General features: G+C 40.8%; 1 protein-coding gene across 5 annotated transcripts in view; it reads left to right on the plus strand.

Moving 5' to 3' along the window:
- The first annotated feature begins 1,269 nt into the window (after window positions 1-1,269).
- NADK2 (NAD kinase 2, mitochondrial) overlaps window positions 1,270-14,001 on the plus strand; it is a 47,109-nt gene continuing 34,377 nt past the window's right edge. For 2 of the 5 annotated variants that reach the window (XM_064596796.1, XM_064596799.1), the window contains exon 1: window positions 1,273-1,870. In XM_064596796.1, coding sequence (XP_064452866.1) covers window positions 1,571-1,870 — 300 coding nt within the window. In that variant the 5' untranslated portion in view covers window positions 1,273-1,570. Of the gene's footprint in view, window positions 1,871-14,001 lie in introns of all 5 variants that reach the window. The other 3 variants (XM_064596797.1, XM_064596800.1, XM_064596798.1) reach the window with 3 other exon arrangements.

The raw sequence follows: 14,001 nt of genomic DNA on the forward strand, positions 1-14,001 counted from the left end.
AATATTCAGTGAACCCATGAATGAATGTTGTTGGTGGTGGATAGCTAAAAAAGGAAGAGTCCAGGTTCAGGATCAATTTGGGCTTTGAAAGAACCTTGCTATCACTCTAGTTCTACACCCTCATTTTATAGATGAGGTATCTGAGGCCCAGAAAGATGAAGTGACCTGCCGGAAGTCCACAGGCTAGTTACTGATAATGCTAGGACTATAAAGAAGCAAAGAGGGCACCCAAGCAAGTGGATGTAAGGAGCAGGAAGGACGAACAGTAGGACGTGGATTGCCATTTGATTCTCCCCTGTAAAAGGAGCGCTTTCTTCTACTTCCATTACTACTAAGTCAACCCAGGGCCAAGTGTAACTACTCCAACAGCGCCAGGTCTCCCTCCTCTTGCCTCCCAATCCGCTCAACAGTCCCAAGCCAGATAAACAGTCATCATCGTTTTCAGGACTCACTTCTTTCCAGTTAAGAGCCTTCAAAAGGCTAACTGCTGCCTATAGAATGAACTCCAAATTACTAACATTCTTACCTTTCTCTATTGACCTGTCTACTTTTTGCATCTTATCTCCCCATCTAGAAATGCTCCACTTGGCCAGATTCCTCTACCCGTTATCCTCTAACTTCCTCAAAGCCTACCTGTCTTTCTCTCCCTGGGCTGATAGTTTTTTGGTTGTCCGCAGGGGCTATTACTTGTGCAGTCCCACAAGGCACCATGTTCAGATGGGCCAGGCACTCGGCTTAGTGCTGTCTGTCTTGCAATTCTTAATACTTCCTGAGCAAGAAGCTCGGAATTTTTATTTTGCACTAGGCCGCGCAAACTGTGCAGATGGTCCTTGGTCAGTCTCCCTGGCCCCCAGCCCAGCGTTGGTCTTATCGGCCATCCGACTAGATTTGGCTGAACGAAGGAGTAAAGAAGCTAGACTTGTGCGCAATAATGAAAAGGTCTAGTTTTACACGGGCCGATAAAGTGCAATAATGAAACCCAAGCGAGGAAGTGCCCAGAAGCACCTGCTCTCCCGCCAGGCGCTCAAAACCCCACCCGCAGCCCCCGCGCCGCTTCAGACCGGTTCTAGCTGGATTCCTAAGGCAGCTCAATCGCCAAATAGAATTCCAGCCCTTCCTCCGGCCGCAGCCAATCCCCACAGTTCCTCGGGCTCCGAAACCGCTGCTGGCTCTGATTGGCCCACAGAGTTGGGGGCGGGCGGGCGGGTTTGGTGCCCTCCCAGGGAAGGGGGTGGAGCAGGAGGTGGGCCCCCAGGCGGCGAAGCGGCCACTGCGCAGGCGTGGATGGAAACGGATACACAAACAAACAAAACCCACCACCCTGAGGCCTCTGGCTCTTCCCCGCCCACCTTTCCCGGGCTTCGGCTCTCCCACCTCCCAGTCGCCGGCTTTCCCCGCCCCCGTCAACGTCTGGGCACGTCCCCCTCGCGGCGCGGGCCACGCACGGCGGGGCACTTAACCTCTCCCGGTCCGGCGCGGCGTTAGAGGCCCGGGCGGCGCGGGTGGTGCGCACTGCTGGTGGCGGGGAGCCGAGGCGGGAGCCCGGGCCTGCAGCCCCGCCGGGCGGAGGATGACTTGCTACCGAGGCTTCCTGCTGGGCAGCTGTCGGCGTGTGGCGGGCGGCCGGGCGGCGGTGCTGAGGGGGCCGGGCGCGGGAGGCCCCGCCGCGCGGCCGCGGCTCTGCGGTGACGGCGGCGGCCGGCGGCACCTGGGGCAGGGGCAGCCGCGCGAGCTGGCGGGCTGTGGCAGCCGCCCCGACGGCGGCTTCCGCCCGTCGCGGGTGGTGGTGGTGGCCAAAACCACCCGGTACGAGTTCGAGCAGCAGCGGTACCGTTACGCGGAGCTCTCCGAGGAGGACCTGAAGCAGCTGGTGGGTCCCGGCGGCACCCCCCCCTCCCTGTTGTGTGTGGGCTCGGCCCCCGTTCACACCCAGGCTCGGCCGCGGCTTTGTGGTGTGGCGAGAGCTCTCGGGACCACCTTTTCCGCCCCGACGCCCTAGATGCCCTGCCTTCCCGGCTCGATGCCCTCCACTCCCTCTGGCTTCGCGCGTAGACCCCCCCGCCCTCTGTGTGTGTCGAGAGAGAGTGAGGTAGAGGGTCACTGCTACTGCAGAGACCCCCCCCCCAAGACGGGGGAGGAAGACTTGGATGGGGGTACAGGAGCTCCCAGTGGGAAGGGTTTGGGGATTCATTTGTGCCCTCGCCAGCACCACCCCCTATTCTCCCTTTTGGGAATAGCAACAACAGCCCCGAGAAAGGTGGGCGGGTGGCTGAGGTCTGGACGCTCTGGAAACAGCTCCCCAAGCCCTCCCCAAGAAGGGGCGCCGGGGCGTCGCTGCGGGGAGGTGGAAGAGAGGGCTAAGTTACGGCGGACACACCCCCTTTTACTCTGCAGGACTGTCAGGCCTGGGATACTCCGGAAAGCCGGTCTGGGTGAGACTTTTCCGTGATGGAACGTGGTCGTCAGACAAGGTTCTAGCAGTTTGTTTTGCTAGAACAAAAAGCACACGTGTTTCGAGTTCAGGGGATAGCGAGGGAGAAAATTTGACTTTGAGTATATGCTATTAAGTAGAAAGGGCAAGTTAGAGGGCAGGTAAACTTGATAATTATGAAATAAAAAGCCTACGTCCATAACAGCAGTATTTCCACAATAGACTCTGTTTAGTACAGATATTAATATCTTTGCAAAAGTATATAAATCCATCTGAGAGAAAAACCGAGTATCTCTCTTCTCTCTCCTTTTGAGACTTCCCTCTCCTTTTGAGACTTCCCTCTCCTTTTGAGACTTCTGATCCCATGCTCCCTGCCCACCAACTTTAGGAAAAGGAGAGTGAAGATACTACCATGAACAATGTGCACCAAAGCTTTGGAATTACATGCCTATAACCAAATCTTGTAGGATTCTGTACAGAAGTAGACAGCCTGTTTTAAACTTCTGGTATGGTTTGTATTCTTCAGATTTGTTTGTAATGTTTTGTACAGGTATCAAAATCACGTTGTAAATCATGTCTGCATAAGTACTGAATCTATTATTAGCATTAAACTTTTTTTTTTAAGTTTTTTTTTTAAATTTATTTGACAGAGAGGTAGAGCCAGAGAGCACAAGCAGAGGGAATGGCAGAGGGAGAGGGAGAAGCAGATTCTGCACTGAGCAGGGAGCCTGATGCGGGGCTCCATCCCAGGCCCCTGGGATCATGACCTGAGCCGAAGGCAGATGAGCCTTTAACCATCTGAGCCACCCCATCTCCCCAGCATTAAACTTCTTGATTCTTTAACGAGTTAATTGAGGAGAGCCCCTGCTTTCGTTAGATGGAAGTGCTTGCTAGGTACAGATTTTTCTCTCCTTTCCTTTAGTGTTTGAAGATGTAGCAATTTATAGAAAACAGTTGTGTCATTTAATAAGAGTAAATCAATCAGTTTGTCAGTGTCTGAATTTGGGGGTGAGGCAGGGAATAATAATGTCAGAAGCAAGCACATTGTTTCTGTGTTGGGAAAGAGGTGTGTTCCTTGGATTGTACTCTCAATTTTGCAAGATCTTTTTAGAAATTGTCAAATATATGTATAAATATGTTCTTTATACAATTTTATGAAAACCTCTCAACAGTTTAAAATAGTACACTCTGTTGGCCTGTTTGGAGTGTGGGATTGGGTGTTAGGATCTTGGGGTCCTAGGCCCAATTCTGTGTGGTTAACTTCCTAGGGGTCTTTTTAACTCCTGTGGGCCTCATGTGTGACACTGATACCTTTTCGTTGTACCATCAGGTTTTCAAACTTCTGCCTAGTTCAGTATGTGAAGTAGTAGGGTTGGACTAGATAGCCTCCAAGGCCTTTTTTAGTGCTGGCGTTTTGAAACTCTGGATAACTTTCCAAGGCCTCAAGAAAATAAGTGTGCTCTGAATTAGATTAACTCTGGGACCTCTGAACTAGATTGCCACTAATCAAAATTTTAAAAATGTAGGCAAATCAGTAAGTCTTTACAAATTGAACTACCTAGTGTACCCACTCTGAGTATCTAGAGAGAAATCTCTTAATAGGTAAATATTTGTCTTTGGCTAGGTAATGCTGTTTGGGATAAGAAAACTTTGAGTTAAAACTTCTGTACTATAGAACACATGGTTTTGTAATTGCAAGGCAGTGAAATAGTTGTTGTCGTTTCAATTACATTTTATTGGATTATCTCCTTACTGATTTTTGTTTTACCATTTATATTAAAGCCAGTATTCAGAATGGAATAGCATTAGGTAGAGTCCAAGCCAAAGAATACTGAGCTGTGTAAAGTTGTTCTAAAATGGGATTCTGTGGTAGGACTGATAAGCTGGTTAATATTGTTTGCTATATTGCTGGGGTAAAAGATTCTAAGATACACGAATCATGTGAATTGGGAATAAAAGAAAGTGGCCGTGTGCTTACTTTGTGTCTTTGGCACCGTACCTCTTGTGTCTATAGTGTCATGGTAACCTGAAGTTTTAGATCAGAGGGTTCTTTTTTGTTGTGGAGGTGGTGGTTTTGTTGCAGAATAGATCTCTGTTAGGTTATTTGTTAAAATGCAAAAAGAAGATGAAGGATGGAGTGTCAGTGTAATTTATACCTTCAACCCTCATGGTTTTCTCATTTTGTAGAAGCTTAAACAAATGGAGGAAATACTTCTTAGTTGTTAAAGCATGTACAGAGTAGGTTTCTATCTTTCGAAGTCGGTCAAAGTCTGACTTCCAGTGACTCTTTCATATTGGTTACATTGCTTTATTTTTAAATCTTGCAATGATGTTTCCTGTGAATTTCTAGGAAGGTACCTTCGTAGGTACCTTACCTCTACTGGCTCATTACCTTGCAGGGCTAATTAAACTGTTATTACGATTTACCTACATCTTAAGAGATGCAGCTGTTGGCAGATGTGGGATTTTTATTAATAAGGTCCATGGCGCTCAACAGATCAGATCTTTAGGCGAATCAAAGCTGATTGGAAAGGGTTTTGACATTGTGAACATGCCTTTTTGGCCAAAGAGTAGGTTTTATTTAAAACTATTTTGGTATATACCAAACAAGACATGAACTGTTTCCATTCTTCTCTCCCTCCACCCCAACCCCAGAAGCAACCTTCTTTAATGGTTGCCATTTTTAGTTTTTTTTTTAATTATCTTTATAATGGGATAGAATAATTTCATTTAGCAGTCTATTACTGGATTAAATTATTCCTAGTTATTGCCTTCTTAGCATATTTAAGAGATGTAGCACCTTGAATTTTATTTCCCTTACCTTGTATCCTGAAAATGATGGTGTAACTTAGGTTATAGTTCTTGGGCAGATACTTTTGCCACTGGTGTGCAATGAGTGTAGTGTTCATGAGTATTTATCAAATTAATATCTGGAGTACTTCCAGGGCCTTCTAACAGTCTCACTCCTTGCACATCTTTCAGATACAGGCACCAGAGTGGTCTATCTAAAGTGAACATCTGGCCATTTTATTCCTCTGCTTAGAACTTCTCAAAAGCTCCCTCCCCATAACCTGTAGAATCACCTAGAAAATTTGTTAAAATGAGGATGCCTAAACTTTAGCACCCCAAGATTCTGATTCAGTTTGTGGAGACTCCAGACTCTGCCTTTCTGAACCACACCCTTAAGTTTGCTAGCTCTGTCCAGAGATCTGCATTTTTAACAAGCTCTCCAGGTTTGCAAGTGGTCCCCAGATCACACTTTGAAAAACACTGCTGTATGGGAACCTTTATGATCCTTACTTAGTATGCCAAACAAGGCCCTTCATGAACTGGCTCCTGTCTACCTCTTGAGCTTCATTTCTGATCAGTTTTTGTCTTGAGCTTCGTTTTCCATTAATTCCAAACTGCTTTTTTTTTTTTTTTAATTTTATTCTTATGTTAATCCCATACATTACATCATTAGTTTTAGATGAAGTGTTCCATGATTCATTGTTTGTGCACAACACCCAGTGCTCCATGCAGAATGTGCCCTCCTCAATACCCACCACCAGGCTAACCCATCCTCCCACCCCCCTCCCCTCTAGAACCCTCGGTTTGTTTTTCAGAGTCTATCGTCTCTCATGGTTCATCTACCCCTCTGATTTCCCCTGCTTCATTCTTCCCCTCCCGCTACCTTCTTCGTCTTCTTCTTTTTTTTTTTTTTTTTTAACATATATTGCATTATTTGTTTCAGAGGTACAGACTGCTTTTATTTTCTTTAGGTGGTGTGCTGATTTAATTTTATTTATTTATGGATCAGTAGTGCATTTTAAATGGTTCAAAATGTAAAAGATACAGAAGGGTGTGCAATGAAAAGTCTTTCTCTTATTCTTGTCACTGGGCACACAGTTTTTGTCCCTGGAAGTAGCCAGTGTTAGCAGTTTGTTTTTCCTTACAGAAATAATCTATACATACAAATCAGCCCAGTGAAATATTTTTCTTTGTCCCATCCCTTTTTACTTAGTGATAACATACTATTTAAGCTATTCTGCACCTTGTTCTTTCTTTTTTTTTTTTTAAAGATTTTATTTATTTATTTGAGAGAGAGAATGAGAGACAGAAAGGTCAGAGGGAGGGCGCCTGGGTGGCTCAGATGGTTAAGCGTCTGCCTTCGGCTCAGGTCATGATCTCAGGGTCCTGGGATCGAGTCCCGCATCGGGCTCCCTGCTCCTTGGGAGCCTGTTTCTCCCTCTGCCTTTCTCTCTCGCTCTCTCTCTCATGAATTAAAAAAAAAAAAAAAAAAAAAAAGTCAGAGGGAGAAGCAGACTCCCTGCTGAGCAGGGAGCCCGATGCAGGACTCGATCCCGGGACTCCAGGATCATGACCTGAGCCGAAGGCAGTCGCTTAACCAACTGAGCCACCCAGGCGCCCCACCTTGTTCTTTCTTTAAAATAGTATGTATAGTATTCCAGTGTGTGCATGTCTTAATTTATTAGAATACAGTCTATAATGAATGACAGTTGTGTTAATTTATTTGTGTGTGAATCAAGCTTGAAGATAAATACCTAAAGGTAGAATTGCTGAGTCAAAAGGCATGTGCATTTGAATTGCTTCCCTTAGAGGCTGTACCAATGTATATCTTCACCAGCAATGGATGAAAGGTGCTCCCCCCCATAAGCAATTTATCACATTTTGGGGGTCTAACCAAGCTGGTAGGTGAAAAATGGTATTTCAGGGTGGTTTGATTTGCATCTGCAGCCCCTTTTGCTTTGAAAGTTCCTCCTTCCTCTAGCCAATTCCTAGCCTTCCTTTGAGGTCAAGTTCCAAACATTATTTCCACAGGAAGCCTTCCTGGTAACCTTGCTGTGCCTCTCTCTGGCTACCAGGGTTGTGTTAGGTGTTCTACACTGTATCTTCCTAATACTTACATATTTGAGCTTTCCACCTTGGAGTATAATCTGATTATTTTCTTCTCTAGACTTGAGGGCAAAGACCTCATCTTATTCATCATCCTCTCTACCTTCCCATCCCTGCCAAAGGTTTCTGACTTTTTAAAAATCAGTTTTAGTTCTTTTCTCCTGGAGGCTTCCAGTCCAGAGCCTTATTTCCAGCTATCATTCTTCCAAAAGATTTTAGCTGTTGAAAGCTTAAGGTTGAGGTTACCAACATGAGTTCCCCAAAAGAGTTTCATGGTTAAATATGTTTGAGAAACATAAACCTAAACAAAACAGGATTTTTATTTGACCGTGGGATTTGGTGGTGGTGGGGGGGAGCAGAAAAACATGTCAAATTTTGTTTGGAAACAAACAAAATAGAGGAAAATAGAGGCTTATGGTATACTCCCTTCCATAAATATTTGCAGTTAAATAGACTCCTGAAGATGTTAAAGGGTTGAATATTACAGTAGCTGAAATTCTACCATTAACATAATCATTGACCGATGTGCTTTAGAGCCCTGATTTTCGCCCTTCAGGGTTACCTGGGGGAGTTTTAGAAATTATATATATGTGGCCCACAATGAGATTGTAAATAACATAATTTCTTACTGTGATCACTTTTGCTATATTTTTAATTACATGAATTTTGTTTTGAGTAAAGTATTGGTGCACATTAATATCTTCTCAGCTAGTAAAGTGTAAGTTACTTTATTTTTCACTATCAGTAATCTTTGTTAATATGTAACAGAAATGTATATTTCAGAATATCAGCAAGTGTGTGGGTTATTTCTTGCCTTAGCAAAGTTCATTGTATATCATGTGGATTGTGCAGGAAATTCGACCAACCTCTGTAAGACATTTGCATTCAAGGAGAGGTTAGCTGATTGGCTCTCCTTCCTAACTGAAAGTTGGTAGAATTAGGGCATAGGAACAGAATAGTTCTTGGCCTCTGTAACTTAATCATTAAAATTGAGCCTTAGTGCCCTAATGAGTATTTACAGTTCTCAAGCAGGAGTGAAATATATAGCTAATGTAGGAATGTTAGGAGTCTGTGGTGGGCAAGTCCTGGATTAAGAGCAGGAGATAGGAGTTTTGATCCTGGCACCAGTCTATTAGCTTTATAAACTTAAGCAAGTAACCTAACCTCTATTTATCAGCCTCTGACTTTGAAATAGGTATAATAATGTCTGCTTTTCCTTGCTTACATGATTTTTAGCTTTACGTAATTTTTTAATCTATAATTTACATAATTTAAAGCAGCATAATTCTAATTTTTCAGCCACAATAATGGTCATTATGTAAATGCCACTATTATTTATTAAATTATGTACCTAAAATGGTACTGCTTTGGTTACTTCAAAGTAGGTTCCTTTATAAAATAGACTGCTAAAAGAACTGAAGATTTGTTGAATTTAACTCTTGCTTATATAGTTTTTGTTGTTGTTTTTAAGCCAATCTCTTGGAGGAAGTGACAGTTCTGAATTTTTTTACTTTCTTTTAAGAAGTATTTTTGTAGTGGAGAAAATAATAATAAAAACTATGATCTTTAAAAATACAAGCATACAGTGTCACTGTTGCCAACATTCGTGAACTTTGTTGGTTAACTTAATTTGTTTAAAGTGTCACTTTTGAATATCTATTCGTCAACCCATTCATTGAGCACTTGCTAAGTGAGCATCCTGCTAGGTTCTGGGGAACCACAGGTGAATAAAACGAGTTCCCAAATGTTTGGGGAAAATAAATTGTGTTATAACTGTTTGTAAGTGGTCCATGGGAATACAGAGAAGGGAGAAAATATTTTTGGGGAAGGGCAAGAATGAAAGGGGAAAAGACCTTTGAATTTTTTCAACTTTTAAGTAGACTTTCTAGTGATCTTTTTAAAGTTTAGATTTTCAGTTATGAAATATTTTTACCACATAGAAAACTTTCAGAATAGACACCTATATCTCCAAATACTGGGCCTTAACAGATATTAATATTTTGCCACATTTGCTTGAAATATTTTTAAAGGAATTGTTATAACTAAAGCCCTATCCTTCCACCTTTTCTCCCTCCCTGTGTCCCTAGAGGTAACCACTAGCCTGCAGCTGTTATAGATGTGTGTGTGTGTGTGTATTTATATATATATGTATATATGTGTATATATATATAAAATATTTCTCATGCTTATGTTATACATTAATATGACCATGTCCATAAAAAGTATACTATTGTTTTGTGTGTCTTAAAAAAGTTACATCAATTATATATTCATTAGATTGTGCGCTTGTTCTTTAGAAACTTGCTTTCCTTAATATTGGTTTTGAAACTTATTTGGTATGTGTTAATTCACTTTAAGTGCTGTCTAGTATTACATTGTTTGGATAATTAGGTTGTTTCCAGTTTTTTAATTAAGAAAATGCAATTAGAAGTACAAATAATATTTCTGTAAGCATTGAACAGCTCCCTGATTCCCCATGTTCTCATTGGCACTTGGTGTAGACACTTACATTTTTGCCAGTGTGATGAGCGTGAAATGATATCTTTTAAGTTCAGGATATTTTAATATTAAAGAATAAGGAAGAATTTATATGTGAATGGGAGAGAATAGTACTGGCAAGATAGGGGGAAGTTAATCTTTTTGCCAACAAAAAGAACTTAAATGTTTTTGACTGTAATCTACAGAAAAATTTTACATCATGACTAAGTACATATACTCATTTGAAATAAAAGATAACATGAAACAATTGAGCCAGTTAACATGTAGTAGAGTTTCTTTTTTCTTTTTTTTTTAAGATTTTATTTATTTATTAGAGAGAGAGATCACTAAGTAGGCAGGCAGGCAGAGGGAGGGAGAAGCAGGCCCCCTGCTGAACCAGGAGCCTGATGCGGGACTCCATCCCATGACCTGAGCCGAAGGCAGATGCTTAACCGACTGAGCCACCCAAGCGCCCTGAGTTTATTTTTTTCTTAATAATAATGTGGGTCGTGATCAATAAATTGATCAATAAATTGATGTGACAACCATTTTTTATTAATTTTTTTTATTATGTTAATCCCCATACATTACATCATTAGTTTTAGATGTAGTGTTCCATGATTCATTGTTTGTGCATAACACCCAGTGCTCCATGCAGAATGTGCCCTCCTCAATACGCATCACCAGGCTAACCCATCCTCCCATCCCCCTCCCCTCTAGAACCCTCAGTTTGTTTTTCAGAGTCCATCGTCTCTCATGGTTCGTCTACCCCTCCGATTTCCCCCCCTTCATTCTTCCCTTCCTGCTACCTTCTTCTTCTTTTTTTTTTTCTTAACATATATTGCATTATTTGTTTCAGAGGTACAGATCTGAGATTCAACAGTCTTGCACAATTCACAGCGCTTACCAGAGCACACACCCTCCCCAGTGTCTATCACCCAGTCACCCCATCCCTCCCACCCCACCCCCCACTCCAGCAACCCTCAGTTTGTTTCCTGAGCTTAAGAATTCCTCATATCAGTGAGGTCATATGATACATGTCTTTCTCTGTTTGACTTATTTCACTCAACGTAATACCCTCCAGTTCCATCCACGTCATTGCAAATGGCAAGATCTCATTCCTTTTGATGGCTGCATAATATTCCATTGTATATATATACCACATCTTTTTTATCCATTCATCTAATGTGACAACCATCTTAAGGGCAGTTTGGAAATCATTGCTTCAAGAATAAGTAGATAGAAGCTAAATAGGTAGGCTCTACCTTATAAAGATATTAAATGTCATATGCAGAAGTTGGCTTTATGTCCTAGTAATTTTCAGTCTTTTTTAGCAGGAGAATACAACTGTCAGTCCTACTCTCTTTCCCCATAAGAGTGGAGTGGAGGGTCAATTTTTCTGAGACTTTAGCATTCTGGGACTAGTATGAAAGCAGGCTTCTGGTGGTGGTGGTTAGGTTGGCAAAATGGGAAATAAATACTGAAGGAAGTAGTTAGCAGTCCTGGGAGCAGGCTATTGCATGAGACCAGATAAGAGTTGATGTCCAGAAGTCAAGCGGTGGCAGCATGAATGTGGAGGACAGATTGGAGAAGTTTACAGGTGTATTTATTGTACTTTGCCACTGACTGGCAATGGAGATTGAGTGTGAGGGAAGAATTTAAGGGGACATCTGTGTTTATTCTGTAACTATTTCATAGTTACTGGTGTGTACTTGGGAGATCAAGTCCCTGGAGTGGGGAGGTAACTCAAGGAAAATGAAATGGGAACAGATAATGAAGATGGAACCTTGAGCAACCCCAACATATGAAGGAGTAGGTAAAAAGAATAAAAAGAGGAATGCAAGCAGTAGAAAGAGAATGATGGAGAAAGTAAAGGTAAGCACCTGGGAGAAGGGAGAGTGAAACTGAAATGATCCAGGATAAATGCCAAATATAGCTAAAGAAATACTTAGGCTTCACTGTACCAGGCCTAATCATGCTAGGTGGAATAGTTTACTTTCTAGCTGTTGACGAGGTGTTACTAATCATTTTAAGGCAATTCTGAATTAACACTCATTGTACCATTTAGTTAAGCAGGTATGCTTTTAAGAGTGCTTAAATTATGCCTCGTGAGTCTATGTACCAAATTGTCATTGTCTCAGAAAGTTTGTGCATTTCTTATGTGTTAAATTTAAAAAGACCTATTTCCTTCCATAATTGAGCTTTCATGTGAATTAGTACATAGAGTACAAAGTAGTAATATTGAACTGATTAGTAAAACAAGTCTTAAAAATTTGTATTTCCAATAAACTCAGTTTTGGTCAAGTAAAAATATCTATGATATTTTAATAAAAGTGGTTGGATCATATAGGAAGTAGCCTATCACATCTAACCTTAAGGTAGGCAAATTTTTGTTGGTTCAGAATCCTCCCTTATTCCTTTCATGCTTTGTTGTATCTTAACTTTGGAGCTACCTGGGGAGAAGTGATGTTGGCTTTTGTAAATTTTGTAGGAGAAACTCTTGTTGCTTGAATGAAACTCTTTTGCTCTTTCACTGAAATGTGTCAGACTATAGATCTTTTAGATTCACATTGCTTTTTCCAAGTATTCTGGTGAATAATCTTTTTTCTGTATAATATATACTATATATATATATATACATATATATATATATATATAAAATCTTTTTCCAAGTATTCTGGTGAATAATCATTTTTTTAAATGCACATCAACAGTATTTTTTTTGGAAAAAAGCATCTTAAAACTTTGTTGCTAATACCGGTGGTGTAACATTGCAGAATTGAGAATGTGTTTTAAATTTCAGTAGTTTCTCTAACCTCTTCATTGTAAGACGTAACGAATGTGTTTGTGTTTTTGATTAAAGTACGGTTTTAAATCTTTGAGGTCTTGTTATTTTCAGAGGGATAGCTAGAAATTCTTACCGGTCTTTGAATATAAAAGAAAACTTTAAAAACTCTACAAGCCAGTTGAATAGTGATTTAAGACTTTCTAATTGATGCTTTTACTAAGTGATTTTATAAAATGCCTTGTCTTGTATTTGCCTAGTTTAGCCAGTCCATGTTAATGAAGCTTATTAGCCCAGCCATCTAGATCTTTAAAGAAAATAATTAATATAAGAACTTGTATTCTCTAAATAAATGTATTGAACATGAGTTATAAGAGAATTAGTTCACAAGAAGCATTTAAGTGGGAATAGAATTTATGAAATGACATTTCTGTCCCAATATATTAAGTATTCTGATGCTAAATGAATTTTGTATTTAGGTTTGGAAATTTAGGAATTTTAGTGTTGCTAGCAAAACTTATTAAAATCATGGAAAACTTGGAAGTTTTTTGTTAGTGCTCCAAAATTATTTTCTCCACAAATTCAAACCCCCTTCACCATCTCAAAGCACAGTTTCCTAACCCTCAACTGCTGAGTAATCTTAATTTTCTGGAGTTTGCCGAGAGCCAGGAAGTGAGCACAAAAGCTTCTGAACCACCAGACTAGAATTTACAGTTATCTATACATAAAGGTTTATGTCCTGTATTCCTGGATACATGTTCTGTATTGTCCAAACCACAAATTAGAACATAAGATAAAAATCTGGGCAGGAAATTGAGGACCAGCTACCCTTAAGTTTTATTTATAGCAGGTTAGAAGCAGTACATTTGATGAAACTATTCTAATAGACTTCTTATACATTTGAGTTAGTTCTCATTGTCTTTGGCAGTTTTCAGTGCCCCATTATTTGATTGAGCTCAACTAATGTTTAAACTAATACAGTAGTAGGCACTCAAATATTTGAACGAATGAATTTAATTTTTTAGAGCTCAGTTTCTAGCTACATATTCACTCTTGAAATGGGCTCATGAGAGGTAACTACTGTAACAAAATAATACACCACAGTAACTAATCTGTTAGAAAAGTCAGGAGTTTGATACTGAGTATTTTAGTTTGAGATTCCTGTTGATATCCAGAGAAAGATGTCAGATACCTTGGTGGTTACATTTATTTGTATATAAAGAGAGGCTGGGGTTAGCAGTTGGGAGTCCTCTGCATACAGCTCTCGCACGGAAAGCCTTGAAGCTAGAGATCCCCAGGGAGAGAGTAGAGATGAAGAGCATTGTGATCCATATTTACTGAGAGATGGTTAGTACAGTTTTAGTTAATTTGTAATTGGCTAATGGTAGTGTAATCTGAATGTTAATGCTAT

Source organism: Mirounga angustirostris, unplaced genomic scaffold (assembly GCF_029215605.1).
Source record: "Mirounga angustirostris isolate CCGP_5_RB_7025 unplaced genomic scaffold, mMirAng1.0.hap1 SCAF_7, whole genome shotgun sequence".
NCBI lineage: Eukaryota > Metazoa > Chordata > Mammalia > Carnivora > Phocidae > Mirounga > Mirounga angustirostris.